The sequence below is a fragment of the Oratosquilla oratoria genome, chromosome 31 (assembly GCF_046742065.1).
Source record: "Oratosquilla oratoria isolate Oo_2021 chromosome 31, ASM4674206v1, whole genome shotgun sequence".
NCBI classification, from domain to species: Eukaryota; Metazoa; Arthropoda; class Malacostraca; order Stomatopoda; family Squillidae; genus Oratosquilla; species Oratosquilla oratoria.
Genome location: NC_134807.1, coordinates 51,623,137 through 51,646,118, shown reverse-complemented (window position 1 = coordinate 51,646,118; position 22,982 = coordinate 51,623,137). Strand labels below are relative to the sequence as shown.

The following is a 22,982-nucleotide window of genomic DNA, read 5'->3' as shown; positions in this document are numbered from 1 at the left end:
CACTGGACTGGAAAAAGGCAAACATTGTACTAATCTATAAGGGAGGTAATAAAGAAGACCCATCTAATTACAGACCGGTATCACTGACAAGCACAATAGCAAAAATTTGTGAAAGAATTGTCAAAAATAGATGGGTAAAGCAACTGGAAGAAAAAACTATACTAAATCCAAGTCATTTTGGATTTAGACAAGGGAGATCATGTACAACAAATTTGATCTGCTTCTACTCAAGATTAACAAACATAATACAAGAAAGAGATGGGTGGGTAGACTGTGCCTTTCTCGACCTACAAAAGGCATTCGACAAGGTACCACATAAAAAACTTATAGAGAAGATAGAGTCAAAAAGTGGCATCAGAGGAAAATTATTGGAATGGATGAAAGACCTCCTGATTGGGAGGAAAATGAGAGTTGTAATTAGAGAAAAATTCTCAAACTGGGAAGAAGTGAAAAGTGGTGTCCCGCAGGGATCAGTACTGGCCCTGATCATGTTTGCCATATACATTAATGACATGGATGAAGGTGTAGAGTGTTATATGAATTTCTTTGCAGATGATGCAAAGATACTAAAGGTAAAAATGGAGGAAGACTGCAACTCATTGCAACAAGATTTGGACAAGATCTGGAATTGGACCCAAAAGTGGGAAGTAAAATTCAGTATAAAGAAATGTAGTATAATGGAGTTTGGATAGAGTAAAAACAGAATATCAAAAGATTACAAAATTGGTGAAGAAAAGGTGAAAAAAGTAAACTCAGAGAAAGATCTTGGAGTGATGATTGGCAAGGACATGACACCAGATAAGCATATTAACAAAATATTCAGAGATCAAAGTGGCGTTTGCCTATTTGGACGAAGAAATGATAAAGAAAATCCCAACTACACTAATAAGACCAAAACTCAAGTACGCAGTAGCACTTTGAACACCCAGTACCAAAAAGAACTTTAAAAAACTAGAAAGGTTACAAAGAGCAACAACCAAACTAGCACCAACTCTTTTCGAACTAACATATGAGCAAAGACTGTCCAAATTAGAACTACCAACTTTGGAACAGAGAAGAGAAAGAGGTGACCTGCTGACTATCTACAGAATAATGAAAGGAATGGAAGTTTTAGATAGGGATTACTTGTTAATATGGGACAATGGTAAAATGAGAGGACACGAAAAAAAAATAAAAAAAGATAGTTACAGAAGAAATTAAAAAAGGAACAGCTTCCCATACAGAGTGATAGATACATGGAATAAATTAGACAACGAAACAGTGTGTGCAAACAGTATACAAAATTTTAAGAAAAAACTTGATGCTGAGAGATACAAAGACGGGTCACCACGAGCATAGCTCCCTTCCCCTATAATACAACTAGGTAAATACATTGTAACCACTTCAGTACAAGTCAAATTCTCATGCACAGCATCAGCTGCCATATGTACAATTCATCACACTACTCACATTATTAAATATAAATTCACTGCAGTATTACTCATTCTCATTTACTCTAAGGAGGTGAGGAGGAGAACAGGGGTGGAAAGGGAGCTGGGAGATAGGGTTGATGAAAAAATATTAGGATGGTTTGGACACATGGAAAGAATGAGTGAAGAAAGACTAGTAAAAGAGGTGTGGAAGGCAGATGTGGAGGGAGTGAACATGAGGGGACGTCCTAGGATGAGGTGGATGGATGGGGTGAAGGGGGCTTTGGGGAAGAGGGGAATGTCTGTTGAGGAAGGACGGGAGAGGACAGATGACAGGGGTGAATGGAGAATGGTTGTATATGGATGATGTTGTGATAGCATGAGGTGGAATGGGCGGGTGGATGGGGGGTGAGGTAGTATGTGTGAGCAAAATTTGACGCAGCCCGAAGGGATTTCTCCCCGTCCTCTCATTTTATGCAATGGGGGGACGGAGAGGGGGGTCACCGATTTAATGAAGCGGCCTTGCTGTGGATGTGCTGTGTCTTGCGACACTGCTTCTGACCCAGGGCAGTGGCCAAGGTGCAGGGATGGCCCGTCATTCAGGAGGTGCTAAGATAAGAGGGAGGGTGGAGGGGTGTGGAGTGTATTCAGGGATGGAATGGGTGGGAATGATTTTATGCCTTTTTCTTTTTGGCTACCCCCCTTGTAAGGGGAAAAAAGCCTTGGTATATGTATGTATGTATGTAATAATAAACAAAAAATATGATCAAACCAGTTCATAGAATCTGGGGGTAACTCATGTGCAACTACAAAAAAATCTATAATCAAGATCCCTATGCTGGCATCCCTGTGTACCCACTTGTGCCTCATGACACCTACATAGGTATCATCGTACCGAAGTGGTTAATTGCAGTAAGGTTTAATGAGAGGAATGGAAAGCAAGCAGTAAAGCAGATTCCTGGGGAAATACACTGTTAAGTATAGCAATGGAGAACAGAATGACCTAGTGCATAAAGGAAGTGACCCAGGTAAGAGGATATGACATTCCAACAAGATTAGATCTGTTACTAATCAGCGAGTAAATGCCTTGGTGGATTGAAGAGTGTAATGAGGAATAGACATTTGGGAATGGATGCTAAGAGGAGACTGTATGAAGGAGTCATTGTGCCAACAGCACTGTATGGGGCAGAAACTTGGAACATAAGAGAGGAAGAGAGAAGGAGTTTGAATGTGTTTTGAAATGAGTTGTCTGAGAAGTATGATGGGGGTTACTAGGCTAGATAGAGTGAGAAATGAGGAGGTGAGGAGAAGAATGGGGGTGGAAAGGGAGTTGGGAGATAGGGTTGATGAAAGAGTATTAGGATGGTTTGGACACATGGAAAGAATGAGTGAAGAAAGACTAGTAAAAGAGGTATGGAAGGCAGTGTAGAGGGAGTGAACATGAGGGGACATCCTAGAATGAGGTGGATGGATGGGGTGAAGGGGGCTTTGGGGAAGAGGGGAATGTCTGTTGAGGAAGGACGGGAGAGGACAGAAGACAGGGGTTAATGGAGAATGGTTGTATATGGATGATGTTGTGATGCATGAGGTGGAATGGGCGGGGGTATGTGTGAGCAAAATTTGATGCAGCCCGAAGGGATTTCTCCCCGTCTTCTCTTTTTTTGCATGAGGGGACAGAGAGGGGGGGTCACCGATTTAATGAAGTGGCCTTGCTGTGGATGTGCTGTGTCTTGAGACACTGCTTCTGACCCAAGGCAGTGGACAAGAATGTATAGATGAACTAATGGACAAAATATATAAGATAATTGATTACTCACTCAAAGAAGGAAAAGTACCACAAGACTGGAAAAATACAAATATTGTACCAATATATAAAGGGGGGGGGAAGGAAAACCAAACAACCTATAGACTGGTCCCCCTTACAAGGACAATAACAAAAATGTGTGAAAAAGTTATCAAAACTAGATGAATTAAACATCTGGAAGAAAATAATATACTGAATCCAAAACAATTTGGCTCTAGACAAGGAAGATCATGTGCCACTAACTTGATTTGCTTTTACTCGAGGCTAATAGAAACAATACAAGAAAGGGATTGTGCTTTCCTAGATTTACAAAAAGCATTTGATAAAGTACCACACAAAAAGCTACTAAGAAAAATTAAAATAACAGGTAGTGTACAAGGAAAGTCATTGAAACGGATGGAAGATTTCTTGAATGGGAGAAAAATGAGGGTGGTAGTTAGAGACAAAACTTGACCTGGGAAGAAATGATAAATGGAGTCCCACAAGGCTCCAATAATGTTTGCCATATATATAAATGACATGGATGAAGGTGTGGAGTGTTATATGAACTTCTTTACAGATGATGTAAAACTACTAAAGAAAGTAAGTGCAGAGGAAGACTGTAAATCACTACAGAGTGACCTGGATAAAGTCTGGGAATGAAGCCAAAAGTGGGAAGTAAACTTCAACATCAAGAAATGTAGTATAATGGAGTTTGGAAAAATAAAAATAGAATATCAGGGCAATATAAAATTGGTACAAAGAAAGTAAAAAAGTTAGCTCTGAAAGGGACCTAGGAGTAATTATCAGCAAAGACATGTCACCAAACAAGCATATCAACAAAATAGTCGGAGAAACCTTCAATTTACTAAGATCAATAAAGTGGCCTTTGTCTACTTGGATGAGGAAATGGTAAAGAAAATATTAGTCACACTGCTAACACCAAGATTGGAGTATACTGCGACACTATGGAAACCCAGTACTAAAAAGAATATAAAGAAATTAGAGAGAATCCAAAGAGCAATGACAAAGATGGCACCATCAACAAAGATTGTCCAAACTGAAACTACCAACCCTGGAACAAAGAAGAGAATGAGGAGATCTACTGACCATTTACAGAATTATGAAAGGGATGGAAGTCCTCAACAGAGAAGATTTATTAAAGTGGGATAAAAGAAAAACAAGAGGACATGAAAAGAAACTCAAAAAAGATTGCTGTAGAAGAGATCTGAATAAGAACAGTTGCCCACACGGAGTGGTAGATGCCTGGAACAAATTGGATGAAGCAACAGTGTGTGCAAAAAATACAAGAATTTAAGAACAAACTAGATGCTGAAAGATACAAAGAGAGGTCACTATGAGCACAGCTCTCTTCCTGTATAATGCAACTAGGTAAATACAACTAGTAAAATATATGTTTGTTCACTCCCAAGTTGTAAATGTCAAAGAGGATTTCCCATTTCCTCATTATCCCCATGATATTCATGAATTTCTCCCAGTTTGCTTCTTCAAAGATTTTTTTTCAACTGTACTTTCCCAAAATGAATTCTCCCTTGCCTATGTGGTTCATTCCTTGGCTCTATTTCCTCATACTCTTGCTGAAATTCAATTGTAAAATACATGGTCACTTTTTCCTATGGGGTAAAGGTAGTGCAATGAGCTGATTAGTACATACATACATACATATACCAAGGCTTTTTCCCCCTTACAAGGGAGGTAGCTAAAAAGAAAAAGGCATAAAATCATCCCTGAATACACTCCACACCCCTCCACCCTCCCTCTTATCTTAGCACCTCCTGGATGACGGGTCATCCCTGCACCTTGTCCACTGCCCTGGGTCAGAAGCAGTGTCGCAAGACACAGCACATCCACAGCAAGGCCACTTCATTAAATCGGTGACCCCCCCTCTCCGTCCCCCCATGCATAAAAGGAGAAGACGGGGAGAAATCCCTTCGGGCTGCGTCAAATTTTGCTCACACATACTACCTCACCCCCCATCCCCCGCCCATTCCACCTCATGCATCACAACATCATCCATATACAACTATTCTCCATTCACCCCTGTCTTCTGTCCTCTCCCGTCCTTCCTCAACAGACATTCCCCTCTTCCCCAAAGCCCCCTTCACCCCATCCATCCACCTCATCCTAGGACGTCCCCTCATGTTCACTCCCTCCACATCTGCCTTCCACACCTCTTTTACTAGTCTTTCTTCACTAGTTGTATTTTATGGGATGAGAGCTATGCTCGTAGTGACCCATTTTCGTATCTTTTCACATCCAGTTTATTCTTAAAATCGTGTATAGTTTTGGCATTCACTGTTTCTCCATTCAATTTGTTCCAGACATCAATCACTCTATATAGGAGGTTATTCTTTTACAGGTCTCTTCTATAAGTGTCCTTCTTTAGTTTCTTTTCATGTCCTCTTGTTTCTCTTCTGTCCCACTTTAATAAGTCATCTCTATTGGGGACTTCCATCCCTTTCATAATTCTGTAAATGGTCAATAAATCACCTCTTTCTCTTCTCTGGTCCAGTGTTGACAGATGTAGTTTCTCCAATCCAAAGACTTGTTGAAGGAAGAAACAGAAACAGGACTGGTTTAATAAAAAGTGTGAGATTGCAAAAAGGGCCAGGAAACATGGTTTGGGGAAAATGGAGGAAAAGAAGAAGCAATGAAACAAGAAGCTTACAAACAAGCTAAATATGACTATATAAGAATTTGCAGGGAGGAAGAAAGCATTTTTGAAAGAGGTGTAGTAGAATGCAATGATCTGATGCTGTTTACAGGCTTATAAATGGTAAATTGGGATGTGGAAGTAATCACGAAGTTGTTAGTAGGTCTTTGAAGATGCTTTAACTCAGGCAGGAATAATGAATGAAAATTTCCAATTGGTCTTCACAAAAGAGAGCAATTTTTTTAGAGGAAAGTGAGGGGAACAAAAAACTAGATTTAGAAGATATAAATGTAGAAGTGAGGGAAGTATGTACCTAGTTGTATTTTGCAGGAAGAGAGCTATGCTTGTAGTGACCTGTTATTGTATCTTTCCGCATCCAGTTTTTTCTTAAAGTCATGTATAGTTGTAGCACTCATTGTTTCCTCTTTCAGTTTGTTCCAGATATCTATCACTCTGTGTGGGAAGCTATTCTTTTTCAGATCTCTTCTGTAACTGTCCTACTTAAGTTTCTTCTCGTGTCCTCATTTATTTCTGTCTCAATTTAGTAGGTCATCCCTATCAAGAATTTCCATCCCTTTCATAATTCTGTAAATGGTTAACAAATCACTTCTTTCTCTTCTTTGTTCCAGGGTTGGTAAATTTAGTTTATCCCATCTTTGTTCGTATGTCAAATTGCAAATTGTTGGTGCCATTTTTGTCATTGCTCTTAGAATTCTTTCTAGTTTATGTTTTTTTTTTTGTTTTTTTTGGTACTAGGTGTCCATAGTGATGCTGCGTATTCCAATTTTGGTCTTATCAGTGTAAATAGTATTTTCTCCACCATTTCTTCATCCATGTAGTCAGAGGCTACTTTTATTGATCTTAATAAGTTAAGAGTTTCTATGACTAATTTGTTGACATGTTTGTCTGGTCTCATATCGTTTAAGACAGTTACTCCTAGGTCCCTTTCTGAGTTTACTTTTTTAACTTCCTTTGTACAAATTTTATATTGACCCGAGATTTTATTTTTGCTTTTTCCAAATTCCATTATACTACATTTCTTAAAGTTGAGGCTCACTTCACTCTTCTGACTCCATTTCCAGACTTTGTCCAGGTCTTCTTGAAAAGATTTTCAGTCTTCCTCTGTATTTACTCTTTTTAATAGTTTTGCATCATCTGCAAAGAAGTTCATAAAACATTCCATGCTTTCATCCATATTTATATAAATAGCAAACATTATCAGAGCCAGTACAGAGCCTTAGGGGATTCCGCTTATCACATGTTCCCAATTTGAGTTCTTGTCTCTTAAGTACCATCCTCATTTTTCTTCCATTCAAGAAATCTTTCATCCTTTCCAATAATTTTCCTTGTATTCTACCTATTATTTCAAATTTTCCTAGTAGCTTTTCATGTGGTACTTTGTCAAAAGCTTTTTGTAAGTCCAAGAAAGCACACTGCCCATCTGTTTCTTTCTTGTATTATTTCTATTATTCTTGAGTAAAAGCATATTAAGTTAGTAGTATATGATCTTCCACTTTTAGAACCAAATTGTTTAGGGTTTAATATATTGTTCTCTTCCAAGTGTTTAATCCATTTATTTTTAATAACTATCAGACCAAGCTTGTGTTTTTGGGGTCACATATACTACTATAAACTTTCTGCTTTTCATAATACTATTTTAAACTTTAATTGTGATCATTTCCACATTCTCTTTACTTTCTGTTATCTTTATCACATATAAGCCCTTTCTAGTCAATAAGATGACTCCTCCCCCCTGTTTTTCCTTTCTATTTTTTGCCCAATGGTTGTATAGACCTTGTCCCACCATACTTGATGATAGAGGACCTTTCAATTTTGTCTCCACAATTCCCATTATGTCAGGTTTCTGTATTAACAAATAGTCATTTAATTCATGTATACCAGAAATCATACTGTTCATGTTTGTGTGTGCCACTTTTAATTTTTTCTTTTCTTCTCTTTTTTGGTTTATGTTTCCTTTTCTCTGATGTACCATTTTCTTAGCCTCAGATCCAGTACTCTCCAAAAAGAACTCATTTTTTTCAGTCTCCATTCTTCTCTCATTTTTTTTCATTAGCTTCATTTCTTAGTGCCCTATCTTTCTCTGTTTCTTCATTGGTCATTTCCTTTTTTATCCACACATTTTTGTAATTTTCACTGTTAGCTAGTTTTGCCACTTTTGATAGTATCTCTTCAGCTATCATTTGAGTCCTTAGTTTGATTTTCATTGGCCTATAGTTTTTTCTTTAGAGTATGTGGCCATCCTATGCACGTCATTGATTTCCTTCTCCAACTCCTGACCTGTCTTGAACTGCTTTCAGTATTTCCTTCGCAATTTCTTTCTCTTCTTTTTCTCTTTGGTATTTATGCATATTATGTATTTACCTAGTTGTATTATACAGGAAGGGAGCTATGCTCATGGTGACCCATCTTTGTATCTTTCAGCATCAAGTTTTTTCTTAAAATCTTCAGTAGTGTTTGCACACACTGTTTCTTTATCTAAATTATTCTAGGTATCCATTACTCTGTGTGGGAAACTTTTTTTTTCAGATCTCTTCTATAGTTATCCTTTTTGAGTTTCTTTTCATGTCCTCTTGTTTTTCCATTGTCCCATTTTAGTAAATTATTCCTATCTAGGATTTCCATTCCTTTCATGATTCTATAGATAGTCAGCAGATCTCTTCTTTCTCTTCTTTGTTCCAGAGTTGGTAATTCCAATTTGGACAATCTTTGTTCGTATGTTAATTTGGAAACAGTTGGTGCCAACTTTGTCATTGCTCTTTGTATTCTTTCTACTTATATACATATACCAAAGGCTTTTTCCCCCTAACACGGGGAGTAGCCAAAAAGAAAAAGGCATAGAAATCACTCCCACCCATTTCATTTCCCATATATTCCACTCCCCTCCACCCTCCTCCCTCCCTCCTATCTTGGCACCTCCTGGATGATGGGTCATCCCTGCATCCTGTTCACTGCCCTGGGTCAGAAGCAGTGTTGCAAGACACAGCACAACCACAGCAAGGCCGCTTCATAAATTCGGAAAGGAGAAAGGAGAAGATGGGGAGAAATCCCTTCAGACTGCGTCAAATTTTTTCTCATACATATTTCCTCACCCCCCATCCCCCACCCACTCCCCCTCATGCATCACAGACTCTTCTATACACAACCCTTCTCCATTCACCCCTATCTTCTGTCCTCTCCCGTCCTTCCTCTACAGACATTCCTCTCTTTTTTAAAGCCCCTTTCACCCCATCCATTCATCTCATCCTAGGACGCCCCCTCATATTCACTCCTTCCACCTCTGCCTTCCACACTTCTTTTACTAATCTTTCTTCATTCATTCTTTCCATGTGTCCAAACCATTCTAATACTCTTTCATCAACCCTATCTCTCAGCTCCCTTTCCACCCCTGTTCTCCTCCTCACCTCCTCATTTCTCACTCTATTTAGCCTAGTAACCCCTATCATACTTCTCAGACATTTCACCTCAAACACATTCAAACCCCTTCTCTCTTCCTCTCTCATGTTCCATGTTTCTGCCCCGTACATTGTTGTTGGCACAATCACTCCTTCATATAACCTCCTCTTAGTATCCATTCCCAGATGTCTATTTCTCATTACACTTTTTAATCCACTAAGGCATTTACTCACTTCTCTCAATCTACATTCTACCTCCACCCCCACTCCTCCCTTTCCTGTCATATTCGCACTCAAGTATCTTAAACGATCCAACTTCCTCCAGTGTCTCACCCCTAATGCTCACTTCCAGCCTACTGTCACTCTCTCCCCTTGTATATCTGATCACCTTACTTTTGCCCACATTTATCTTCAGCTTCCTTCTTTCACACACCTTCTCAAACTCTGTCACTAACTTCCTCAATCCCTCCTCTGATCCTGCTACAAGCGCAGTGTCGTCAGCAAACAACAGCTGGCTCACTTCCCACTTTTCTCCATTTTCTTTAATCATCTCCAACCCCTGACCCACTACCCTTGCATTCACCTCTCGCACCACCCCTTCCCTGTAAAGATTGAACAGCCAGGGCGACATAACACACCCCTGACGAAGTCCCACCTTTACCTCAAACCATTTACTCTCTCCATTTCTAATCCTAACACAAGCTCTACTACTCTCATAAAAACTCTTGATTGCTCTTAACAATTTTCCTCCTATCCCATACATCTGCAGTACCTCCCACAGTACCTTCCTGTCTACCCTGTCATAAGCCTTTTCCAGATCCATAAAAGCCCAAAAAACATCCTTACCTTTTCCTATAGCTTTCTCACATATCTGTCTTACCACAAAAATCTGATCTACACAACCCCTACCTGTCCTAAAACCACACTGTTCCTCACCAATTACTAGTAACCTCTGTTCCTCTCCTAATCCTCTCAATCAAGCCTTCCCAACTACATTCAACAAGCTCCCTTTGTAACTACTACACTCACACCTGTCTCCCTTTCCTTTGTAAAGCAGAACTATACAGGCACTCCTCCAGTCCTCCGGCACTCTACCCTCTCTTAAACAAACATTAAATAACCTCACCAGCCAGTCTATCATAACTGTACCTCCTTTCTTCAGATATTCTCCATGGCATCCATCCAGACCAAGTGCCTTACATGCTCTCATCATCTTAACAGCTGCTTTCACTTCATCCTTCCCTATTTCTCCTCCATTTTCCTCACTCATCACTCTCATTTTCTTAGCGCTCACTGCAACTACCTTTCCCTCCCTATCCTCCTTCACATTTAGCAACTCCCTAAAATACTCTGCCCACCTTCCTCTCATTGCCTTCTCTTCCATTATCATCTCTCCATCTGCACCTTTTACCTTTTCTTCTCTACTTGATTTGCCTCCTCTTCTTCTTTTAATTTCCTTCCAAAACATCTTTTTATTGCTTTCAAAATTTTCTGTCATACTCTTTCCCCATTTCACATCTAAACTATTTTAAAAATTATGTATTGTTTTTGCACACACCACTTTCTCATCTAACTTGTTCCAACTGTCTATTACTCTGTGAGGAAAGCTGTTCTTTTTCACATCTCTTCTATAGCTGTCTTTCTTGATTTTCTTTCTGTGTTCTCTTGTATTTCTATCATCCCATTTTATCAGATTCTCTCTATCAATAATTTCTATGCCTTTCATAATTCTGTAAATAGCTATCAAATCTCCTCTCTTCTTTGCTCTAGTGTCTGTAGTTCACGTTTTGCTAGTCTCTCTTCATATGATAGTTTTGAGAGTGTTGGTGCCAATTTTGTAATTGCTCTTTGTATTCTTTCAAGTTTTTTTATACATTTTTTTGTACTTGGTGACCATATCGTTGCTGCATATTCCAGTCTTGGTCTTATCAGAGTGATTAGAATTTTCTTCACCATTTCTTCATCCAGGTATGTAAATGCCACTTTGATTGTTCTTATTAAGTTATAAGTTTCTCCAAAAATCTTATTTATATGTTTCTCAGGTGACATATTATTCATAACAATGACTCCCAGGTCCTTCTCATTTTCTACTTTTTTTATTCCTTCTCCCAATTTATATGATCCTGTTATTCTGTTTTTGCTTTTTCCAAATTCCATTATACTACACTTTTTAGTGTTGAACTCCATCTCCCACTTCCTACTCCATTCCTGTACTTTATTTAGATCACTCTGTAGTGACTCACAATCTTCTTCTGTGTTCACTTTTTTTAACAGTTTTGCATCATCTGCAAAGAAGCTCATATAACTTTCAATTCCGTCATCCATATCATTAATGTATATAGCAAACATTATTGGGGCCAGAACTATTCCTTGTGGAACACCACTTATTACTTCATCCCATTTTGAGTGTCTGTCTCTTATCACTACTCTCATTTTTCTTTCTTGCAAAAAGTTTTCCATCCATTTAACCTCTTCAGTACGGGCCAAAATCTCGTGGGCAGCATTAGCTGCCAGACGTACGATGTGTCGTAATAATACTCGCATCATAAAATATAGTCACCGCTTATATCGATCGTTCTCTCTTTCACCCGTGAATTTTGATAACCATAGAAAATGTGATGAAGACAATTTAGAGAGTATGTCATTACGCAGGGGCAACTACAATAAATATAATCAAGACGCCGATATGGCAGCCTCGCGTATCCACTTGCTCCTCATGCCGCCTACGTATGCGGCACCGTATGGAAGGGGTTAATCAGTTTGCCCTGTATTCCTCCTTCAGTTTTTAATTTCTTTAGCAACTTCTTATGTGGTACTTTGTCAAAGGCTTTTTTTAGGTCTAGAAATGCACAATCAGCCCATCCATCTCTTTCTTGTATTATATCTATTAGCCTTGAACAGAAACATATTAAATTGGTGACACATGATCGTCCTTGTCTGAATCCAAATTGCCTTGGATTTAGCACATTGTTTTTTTCTAAATATTTTACCCATCTACTTTTGAATTTTTTTTCACATATTTTTGCTATTGTACTTGTTAGAGAGACTGGTCTGTAGTTAGTAGGGTCTTCTTTATTTCCCCCTTTATATATAGGTACTATATTTGCTTTTTTCCAATCTTCTGGGACTTTTCCTTCTTTCAAGGAACTGTTTATTATGCTATGTATTTTGTCTGCCAGTTCATTCCTGCATTCTTTCAAAATCCAGTTTGCTATTTCATCTGGTCCATGCGATTTTCTGACATCAAGATTACTCAAGTGTTTCAATATTTCATTCTTTGTTACTTCTATTTATTTCATGGGGGGGACTTTCTCTTTCCATTCGATCTCTTCAGGTTGTATGTTCTCCCTTGTAAACACTGATTTAAAATGCTTGTTCATAATTTCCGCCATTTCAATTTCCTCTGTGTATTCAACTCCTTGTCTTAATTTCTCCAAATCTTGTTTGTTTTTCAGTTTGCTGTTTACAAATCTGTAAAATAGTTTTGGTTGATCTTTACATTTTTCTATGACATCTTTTTCATATTTTCTCTTTTCCTCTCTGCAAGCTTGTACATATTCATTTCTATACCAAGTATATATTTTCCATTTTTCAGGTCTTCTGTATTTTTTCCATCTGGTCCAAGCTTGTCTCTTTTGTCTTTTAACTCCCTACAAATTTTGTTGTACCAGCACATTACATATTCTTTTTTTTGTTTTTGTCTTGGGACATACTTTTCCACTCCTTTATAATTTTTTGTCAAAATATTCCATTTCTCTTCCACTGTTGTTTCTTTGTATATTCTTTCCCAGTTTTCTTTTTGACAGAATTCTTATTTTATTTTTTTTTTCAAACATTCTTCCTTTTCTACAGTTCATTTCTTTTCATGTATTTTCCTCATTTAGTTCGTTCAATCAATGTGGTCACTTCTACTTATTGGTGTTTTATATTCAATCTTTTCTACTATTCTAGGTTCAGATGTGATTATTAGGTCTAGTCTCGATGGTTCTTCTTCATTTCTATACCTAGTGTTCTCCTGTATCCACTGTGTCATTGTATGGTCAATAATCATCTTGAGTAGAATATTTCCCCTTGAGCCGTCTCCACCCTTTACTGTCATCTCTTCCCAGCAGACTTCTTTGCAATTAAAGTCGCCCATCATAACTATTCTTCCTCCATCTTCCATTATCTTATTTAATGTTCTCCTTGTGTCCTCTAACATACTTTTATGTTCACTCTCTTCCCACGAGGCTGTTTTTTTGGAGGCACATAATTTATCACAACCTTTCTGCTCTTCTTATCTCTGTCTTCCACTTCGATCATAATCATCTCTACTGTATTCTTTCCATATGTGACACTCTTCATGTTTATATCCTTCTTAGTCAGGAACATAACTCCACCCCCTTGTTTTATCTCTCTGTTTCTAATCCAATAATTATATGCGTCATGTCCTACACTGTTGGGTGGTAGTGGACCTTTTAATTTCGGTTTATACAATTCCCATTATGCCCGGTTCTTTTTCCTTCAGATAATCATTCAGCTCATTCAATCCTGTAATTAATCCATCTATGTGTAAGACACTCTTAGTTTTCTGCCACTTCCATTGTATTCTCTGTTTCCCTTTTGTTTTTCTCTAGTATTTCGAATTTCCTTACTTTCATATTCACTACTCTCCAATAGAATTTCTCTTTTTCTGACTCTGTTCTCTTCTCGTTTTTTTCCTTAGCTTGTTGTCTTTTCATTTTTTCTTCCTCTCTTTCCTCTTTATTAATTTCTCTTTTTTATCCATACCTTTTTATATTGTTCCCTTGCTGCTAGTTTCCCTGTTTTTGATAAGATATTCTCTGCCGTCGTTTGTGACCTGAATTTAATCTTAATTGGTCTGGTCTTATCTGTACTATACTTTCCGAGTCTAAACTTCTCTTCAATTTGTTTCATGATTTCAGGTTCATCTTCCTGAACTAATTCTAGTAATCTGCTTACTTTTTCATTTTCCTCATTGATTCGTGTGGTTCTATCTGGGTTGTGTTTCTCTTCCATTTCTAATATAATTATACATTTCTTTTTATCTGCTAAGTCTCTTACTATATTCTCCTTTTGTCTCATCACTTTAATAACTGAGTCTTCAGTTTGTTCTTTCATTTGCTGTTTAATTATGTCAGTAAATGCAACTTTACTGTTTTCTTGGACTGTCTTCCAACCCTTAGCTTCTTTAGCTATGGCCTCTTTGTTGTCTTTATTATTCCTCTTTAATTCTTCATTCTCCTCTTTTACTTCTTTTAACTGTCTTTTTAGTTCTTCTATTTCCTTAGTTAAGTTTTTGTTCGCCTTCTCTAGTTCTTCCAATCTTTCAACCCTTTGCGCAATTTCTAACATTCTACTGAACCTACTCTCCCAATGTTCGGTCATTTGTTCAAGTTTTTGTTCTAGTCTTGCCAGTCGGGGGAGGTTGGTATCCGCCCCCCCCTCATTAAATCCATGGAAATTATTATCCTCACCTTCTATTGTGCTGCTCATATCTATGTTTCTAATCTTTACATTTTTGTGTGTGGGTGCATGTGTATATGTCTGTGTGTGTGGGTGGAGGGGTTTGAGTGAATGAATGTGTGTATTTACCTAGTTGTATTTACCTAGTTGTATTTTACGGGAAGGGGAGCTATACTCGTGGTGTCCCGTCTTCATATCTCATTTTATATAAACTATTTTTAACCACTTCCATACGGTGCCGCATACATAGGCGGCATGAGGAGCAAGTGGATATGCGGGGCTGCCATATCTGCGTCTTGATTATATTTATTGTAGTTGCCCCTGCATAATGACATACAGACGCTCCTCTACTTACATTAATTCGTTTTACGTTTTTTCGATTTTGCGTTTGAACTAACCGTAAAAAAATATTGTAAAAAAAAAAAAAAATTGAGTGAATTTTTTAGTTTAGCGCGCTCTCCGTAGTTCAAACGATACTTGCGCATGACGCTGCATCCATTGTTTACATTTCACAAATGATAAACTGATAATGCCTAGCCTCATCCTCCTCATCCTCCTCCCCCTCCTCCTTCACCATCTCAATTTATGTTGCTTGAATTTAATTTAATTGAAATTAATGTTATTATTTTACAATGTTATGTGTATAATTAATGATTTAGGGGTGTTTTATAAGATACGGTAATAGAATTTACGGATGTATAGTACAGTAACAACTTACGTTCGGCCTTTCGGTACGTAACTAAAACGTAAGTTGAGGAGCGTCTGTACTCTCTAAACTGTCTTCATCACATTTTCTCTGGTTATCAAAATTCACGGGTGAAAGAGAGAACGATCGATATAAGCGGTGACTATATTTTATGATGCGAGTATTATTACGACACATCATACGTCTGGCATATAATGCTGCCCGCGAGATTTAGGCCTGGAGTGAAGAGGTTAAATTTATGTATTGTTTTTGCACACACCACTTTCTCATCTAACTTGTTCCAACTGTCTATTACTCTGTGAGGAAAGCTGTTCTTTTTCACATCTCTTCTATAGCTGTCTTTCTTGATTTTCTTTCCGTGTTTTCTTGTATTTCTATCATCCCATTTTATCAGATTCTCTCTATCAATAATTTCTATGCCTTTCATGATTCTGTAAATAGCTATCAAATCTCCTCTCTCTCTTCCTTGCTCTAGTGTCTGTAGTTCAAGTTTTGCTAGTCTCTCTTCATATGATAGTTTTGAGAGTGTTGGTGCCAATTTTGTAATTGCTCTTTGTATTCTGTGTGTGCGTACGTGCGTGTGTTCATGAAATAGTATGAACATGTATGAACACTTTTCTAAAAATGGAAAGATATGCCAAAAAACCTATCAGAACTAGCCTAACCTATTCAGGTTTAGCTTTGTGGAGAAATAAAAAATAAAAAAATAAATCTCAAGTTTGTTGCCTTCCGAGGTTTCAAATGCTTCCGACTTTTAATATACACTGCACAGTAACTCTTTTAAACCCTTTAGTAGTGTTCTTACATTAATAGACTCTTATTCTGTCACATCTTTAGTATATTTAAAAATTCTGAATATTACAAGATTGAAATTAAAGTGAAATGTTCACATACCTGAGACGAGCTTTGGAGTCGGACCATGTAGCGTAGTTGTTTGTTGACTGTGAGATTGATCAGTTTGACAAGCGCTATTTATACAGAAACATGACAGAACTTTCTACTGAAAGTAAGTTCCATGAGGGGTAAGAATTGCAGGATTAATGGATGAAATCTTTGACCGTGAGTCACGTATTACAAAGGAACACCGACAATTGCTTTTATCGGAACCAGGTCAGTTCCGGTTGGATGTGATTAAAAGATGAGACCCCTTAATCCTCAGGTAAAAGAGCGGCATATCTTTTGAAATTTTATTTTTATAATTCTTATTACTTGTATGATTTTTGACGGTTGCCGCCAACAGTTTGGGACGACGGTGTAAGTACTGTAGCAGCTACAGCTGCTACATTGTCGCCACCAACCTCCTATTTTTTGGTTACCCCCAACTGCCTATTTATGCATTACCGCCCCCCAACCGCCCCTTTTTGCGTTACCACCCCCCAATATCAAAGCACCGCCCCCAGGGGGGCGGTACTGCCCACTTCGGGAAACGATGCTCTAAATGAACTGTTCCCAGACAGCACACTATTTCTTCCATGCGCAACCTATGGGCTAGTCCAGTGACTGTTGGTCATCACATATTATTGCACCAAAACCATATCCACTCCACAGCTCTGTCATTTGCTTCTATAAGATGTCAGAATAGTGAGGACCCATTTGACATTCCTGTAGAATGTGGCTCATGGTCTGAATTTCTCTACATGGACATTCTGTACTGGTGTTAAATCCCCATTTGTGAAAGGTGTCTTTGGTTTTACCTACTTTAGCCCTTCCCATGTTTAATGCTACCCAATCTTCCCTGCTTAGATTTGACTCTTGGTGATTGATTGGGAACCATGAGTCTCATACAAGAGAGACCTGGGTTAACAGATTGATTGATAGATATATTTTCCTTTCCAGGGAACACTTATAACAGAAGCTGTAAGTGTATGCAAGAAGTGCATTGCACCCAAACCTCCACGCACTCACCACTGTTCAGTCTGCAATACCTGCATTCTCAAGATGGACCATCACTGTCGTATCCTTTTCCTGGTTCTAATGTTGGAATTTATAATTTGCATGTTTCATATGGGAGTTCTACTCAAATAATAGATTTATAGCAGTCATTATCAACATATCCTCCAAGGTATGCTGCCACTACTATATGTAAAAAAAAAAAAGGTTTCTTATGTACCAACTTGTGAAAAAATGTAACAAGGTAGTAATGATTGTTACGTTGTCTTTTACTGACTGAAAACCTGCAGCCCTACAGCAGCTAGTAATGATCCTGAGGCCCTCCCATAGATCTATATGGGAAGAAATATTGAAATGTTTTTGTATTGTGTTAATGTGGGACAAGTCATTAGAAAACTTAAATCAACTGGACCCCATGTCAGTCCTCAAATTCACTACACAGCTCCCCACCTCCATAAGGTCACAATGTGAATAATGATGATCGATGCTTGTAGTTTTAGCCTTTTAATGGCACCAGATGGAAATATTTACCAATTGAGTAGACAGAGGAGAGAAGCAACATTATTCAGGGTCATTGTAGAGGCATAAAATTGCTGGTTTCATCTTTGGATGAAAGTCAGGGAGGAAAAATAGTGATTTTTTTTTTTTTTTTTTGTCGTACATGATAGGAAAAGAAAAGAAAAATCATTCTAATATGTCTGCATTACAAAGTATTGTCTATTTACACTGGAAATCACAAATGTTGAAGGTTTCCAACTAAAGTCAGTGGTTCAATGTGGAAATTGATCATTGTGGTGCTAGAGACAAACTAGAAAAAAAAAGTAGGTTTCAAGATGGATACTAATCTTCCATGGAGGTAAGTGAAATTGCAATTGAGTTAAAACAATTGAGAGGTTTACTTTCTTCCCATCAGTCAAAACTAAATGACCTATAGTGAAAACTGGAACAAGAATAAAAAACAAGCCTGGTTCAGATAGCAGAGATTATTAAACTGAAAAGGGAAAATGAAACTTTGACAAATGAAAGAAAAAAATCTTTTCAATATTATGGAAGAAAGCAAGGCCAAGTCAACAGCAAGTATGGATAAGAGGGGTACAGTAACCTTAGAGATAATGGAGCAGCAGAAAAGAGAAACTGATAGGCTAGAAGGAATAGTGAAGGTTATAAAAAAAAAAAAAAAGCTGTTACCAAATATGTATTCTTTGGCTGGTGAGAAGACCACATCACCTTATAGAAGGTACACCAAGAACAGGAGATGCAAAAGTTTAGACAAACTACATTAGTGATTCCAGGGAATGACTCGGATGTCATGGATCTGATTGATAACATGTCTAGATTAAGTTGATGCAAGAGAAATTGCTCACATCTAGTGGAAATAAATTTCAAATTGCAACCCATAGCAGATGACATAACACTGGGTAACAATTTTTCACAAAAGTTTTGTTTATCTTATTTTTTGAGTGTTTCTAAAGCAAAAATTTTCACTGGTTCCAAATGTGTACCATATTTGACGGCATATAAGACACACCTTTTTCCCAAAATTTTAGCTCAGAATATTGCCCTTCGTCTAATATGTGAAATTGAGACCTTCCATAGGCTAATCTTCTACCTGATGCTCACTAACCTAGGTTATGATCAGTACTTCTACCCCAACTCCATGCATCATTATTTTATTGCTGGTATTATTATTATTACAGGAGTCCCTCAAATAACGTGGGGGTTAGGTTCCTGAAATTACCGTGTATGACCAAATCCGCGTATGCTGACTTTCCATATTAAATACCGAGAACCGTATGTATGTGTATGTGTACGTGTGTGCGTGCGTGTGTGTGTGTGTGTGTGCACGCGTGTATGTGGTGTATGTATGTGTTTGTGTGTATATACATGTGTATGTGGCGTATATGCATATGTGTATGTGGCGTATATACATGTGTATGTGGCGTATACACATTGTGTGTGTGTGTGCCGTATGTATATGTGTGTGTATGTGGTGTATGTATGTGTGTGTGGCATGCGTGCGTGTATGCGTCTGTGTTAACATGTACAAGTAAGCATGTACGTGCGTGTGTCTGTGTTCGTATTTGTGTGTAGACGCACGCGCATTCACAACATACGCTGGTTGTCTAACACGTGTCTACGTGTGCGTGTCTACACATGTGTAAGCGTGTATATGTCTGTTTTTGATCTCCCAAACCACCACCGCCAGTAACAAGAACCTCATAAGAGAAATTAAGACACAACAAGCGCAGTCATTATCAGACTTATTAGTTGTGTTCCAAACGAAAGAAACATTACACTTCAACAGGTTATAGCGGTAAAATTGTTTGCGATGTTGCCGCGTGTGTGCGTGTGCGTGCCCGACTTGGCGCGAATTTTAAAACGGTTCTCTACATTTGAGATGGTTTTGAAATAAAATCCACGTATGATTGAATCCGTGTTATTCGAATCCGCTTTATTTGAGGGACCCCTGTACCAGTATTATTACTTTAAAGATTGATTATCATAAAAATGAAAGCAAACATGTGAGGTTGACACATGTTTATAAATGTCAGCTGATTGGAACCCTGACTCAATGCCATCTGACAGTGATCATAACAAACACACCAACACCCTCACCATTATGGCAGCAGGAGGAAAAGATTGAGCTACGCAATCTCCTACAAACTACAAGTAGTAAATTATGCCAAGGAGCATGGCAATAGAGCAGCAGTAAAGGCTTTTGGTCCACCACCTACAGAAAAAATTATACATGTCTGACGACAGCAAGAAGACCAACTGAAGAGCACAAGGAAAGGTAAATATAACCTTTGTTGCCCAGCCCCACATTGGCTAGAACTTGAGGTTGACATGAAAACGTGGGTGGTAAATGTGAGAAATTCAGGAGGCCAGGAAAGTAACAGAACTTTGTGGGAACAGAAGATTGTTGTTACAGGTTTATGAAATGGCAGGGTTTATCATTGCATACAAGAACACCCATTGCACAGAAAATGCCTGCTGGTTATGAAGGTGAATGGGGGAGGGAAGGAGGATTTGTGTCAGTGGGAGTTGGAGGTTCAGTGTTGCAGTCTACACCTTGAGAGAAGAGTTTAAGTTTGTCCAGGTGCATAATGGTCTCTGAATTGGAATGTAGATGTTTCAATTTGACTTTGTTAGTAGGTTCAAAGGCGAGGACACGGAAGGGACCAAGTAATTTTGGTGAAAGCTTGTAAGAGGGAGAATAGTTCAGGGCATACACAATGTCACCTATTGCAATGGTAGACTCTCGCATTTTTATTATGAAAACAGGCCATCTCGTCTTTGGTGAAAGAGACTGAGTAATTCTCTTGAAGAGAGTGCTGAAGTTAGCAAGTGAAACCTTTACAAAATCATCAAGGTTGTAAATAGGACCTATATCTGAAATAAGGAAGTCATATGGAAGTCGCTTGTCTGAAGCAAAGATGACAAAGTGAGGCTACTCTGATATGGACCTATTGATGGCTTATTAAGGCAAGCCTGAATCATAGAGACATAGTGATCCCAGGAGAGATGAAGATCAGAAGCGAGGTGTCGGAGAACATTGAGAATCTTTCTGTTTTGGCATTCGACAAGGCCATTGGAACTGGGGTGGTACATACATACATATACCAAGGCTTTTTCCCCCTTACAAGGGAAGTAGCCAAAAAGGAAAAGGCATAAAATCATTCCCACCCATTCCATCCCTGAATACACTCCACACCCCTCCACCCTCCCTCTTATCTTAGCACTTCCTAGATGATGGGTCATCCCTGCACCTTGTCCACTGCCCTGGGTCAGAAGCAGTGTCACAAGACACAGCACATCCACAGCAAGGCCGCTTCATTAAATCGGCGACCCCCCCTCTCCGTCCCCCCATTGCATAAAAGGAGAAGACGGGGAGAAATCCCTTCAGGCTGCGTCAAATTTTGCTCACACATACTACCTCACCGCCCATTCCACCTCATGCATCACAACATCATCCATATACAACTGGGGTGGTAAGCAATGATTACATTTTATCTGAAAGGATTTGCAAATATTTGAAAGAATTTCATTGTTGAATTCCATTCCAATGTCAGAGAGAAGGATTTTGGGAGTAGTGAAGGGGCAGATAATCTTGTCAATGAAGGTCTTTGCAATTGCTTTAGCAGTTTTGTCCGGAACAGATTCAAGGATGCAGAATCTGGAAAAATGGCCCATACACACAAACAGGTACTGATCTCCACTAGAAGTAAGTGGTTACTTGAGAAGGTCAATCACAACCATGTCAAAGGGCTTGCTAGGGATTGGATATGTCAAAATGGGAACTTTACTGTGAATATGACCTCTTTGGGTAGCACAAGAATGACAGGTATCAATGCTTTACCTTGCACATAAGAGAAGGTGGGGTTGAATTCTTGAATGGTCAAGAACCAGTGAGCAAGTTTCCCAGACAGGTTCTTGTCTTTAAAAAGCTGAAGAAGTGCCTAGTGGTCTGTATGGACTGTGATAGGGTAACCAAGAATAATTTCTTAAAAATGTCAAAGAGCATAAATAACCGCTAAGGCTTCAATTTCGGTAACAGAATAGTTTTGTTCAGCTTTGTTGAGGAGTCTGCTGGCAAAGGCAATGGGGCGAAGGTGTGTGTCTTGTTCTTGCATAAGGACAGCAGCAAGACCTTGGAAAGAAGCATCAGTGTAGAGAATGAAAGGTAAGTTATAGTCAGGAAAAGTTAAGACAGGAGCAGTAGTAAGGGCATTCTTTAAGTCTGCAAAAGCTTGTTCCTGGGCAGACAACCAGTGAAAAGGAACATCCTTTTTTAATAGTGAAGTAAGAGGAGCTGCAATAGTAGAATAATTTTTCATGTACCTTTGGTAATATCCTGAAAGTCCAAGAAAGGAGCAAAGGTGCTCAACATCTGTGGGAAGAGGAAAGTCAGCAACAGCTTTGACTTTATCAGGAACAGTAAGAATGCCATGAGAAGTGAGGACATGACCAAGAAAACAAATTTCCTTCTTAAGGAAGGAGCATTTGCTCAACTTGAGTTTGAGGTTAGCATCAGCAAGATGTCACTAGATTCAGAATCAGAACTAGATTCCATGGTGAAAATAATTATTAAAGGTTACCCATGACCCAGTTTTGCAAAAACAAAGTTCATAAACACTTGGATAATTGTGATATTTTGGGAAAATATGCTGGAATAGAAGTAGATTGTATCTTAGAAAACAGACCTGACCCAGGAAAATTAACTGTATTTTTTAATTCAGTTGGAACACAGGCCAGTGTAACTGTTTCCCTACTATTACTATAGTCTGGTAGCATAAAACAGTCCCATACTAATACAGTATTAGTACAATGTTTCTTCACAGAAGGATCTATAGGAGGGCCTGAGGATTGTTGCCTGCTGCTGTAGAGCTATGGGTTTCAGTTGGTGAAACTCAGGACAGTGATTACTATTATTATTATGTAAGTTAAGTTTGAATGTGTTTGAGATGAGGTGTCTGAGAAGTATGGTGGGGGTTACTAGGCTAGATAGAGTGAGAAATGAGGAGGTGAGGAGGAGAACAGGGGTGAAAAAGGATTTGGGAGATAGGGTTGATGAAAGAATATTAGGATGGTTTGGACACATGGAAAGAATGAGTGAAGAAAGACTAGTAAAAGAGGTATG

At 38.5% G+C, this 22,982-nt stretch overlaps 1 protein-coding gene across 8 annotated transcripts in view; it reads left to right on the top strand.

Moving 5' to 3' along the window:
* Positions 1-22,982, top strand: part of LOC143041551 (palmitoyltransferase ZDHHC16B) — a 161,156-nt gene that overhangs the window by 62,431 nt on the left and 75,743 nt on the right. For all 8 annotated transcript variants that reach the window (XM_076213551.1, XM_076213556.1, XM_076213555.1 and 5 more), the window contains one exon: positions 17,288-17,405. In XM_076213551.1, the coding sequence (XP_076069666.1) occupies positions 17,288-17,405 (118 nt within the window). The remainder of the gene's footprint in view (positions 1-17,287; positions 17,406-22,982) is intronic.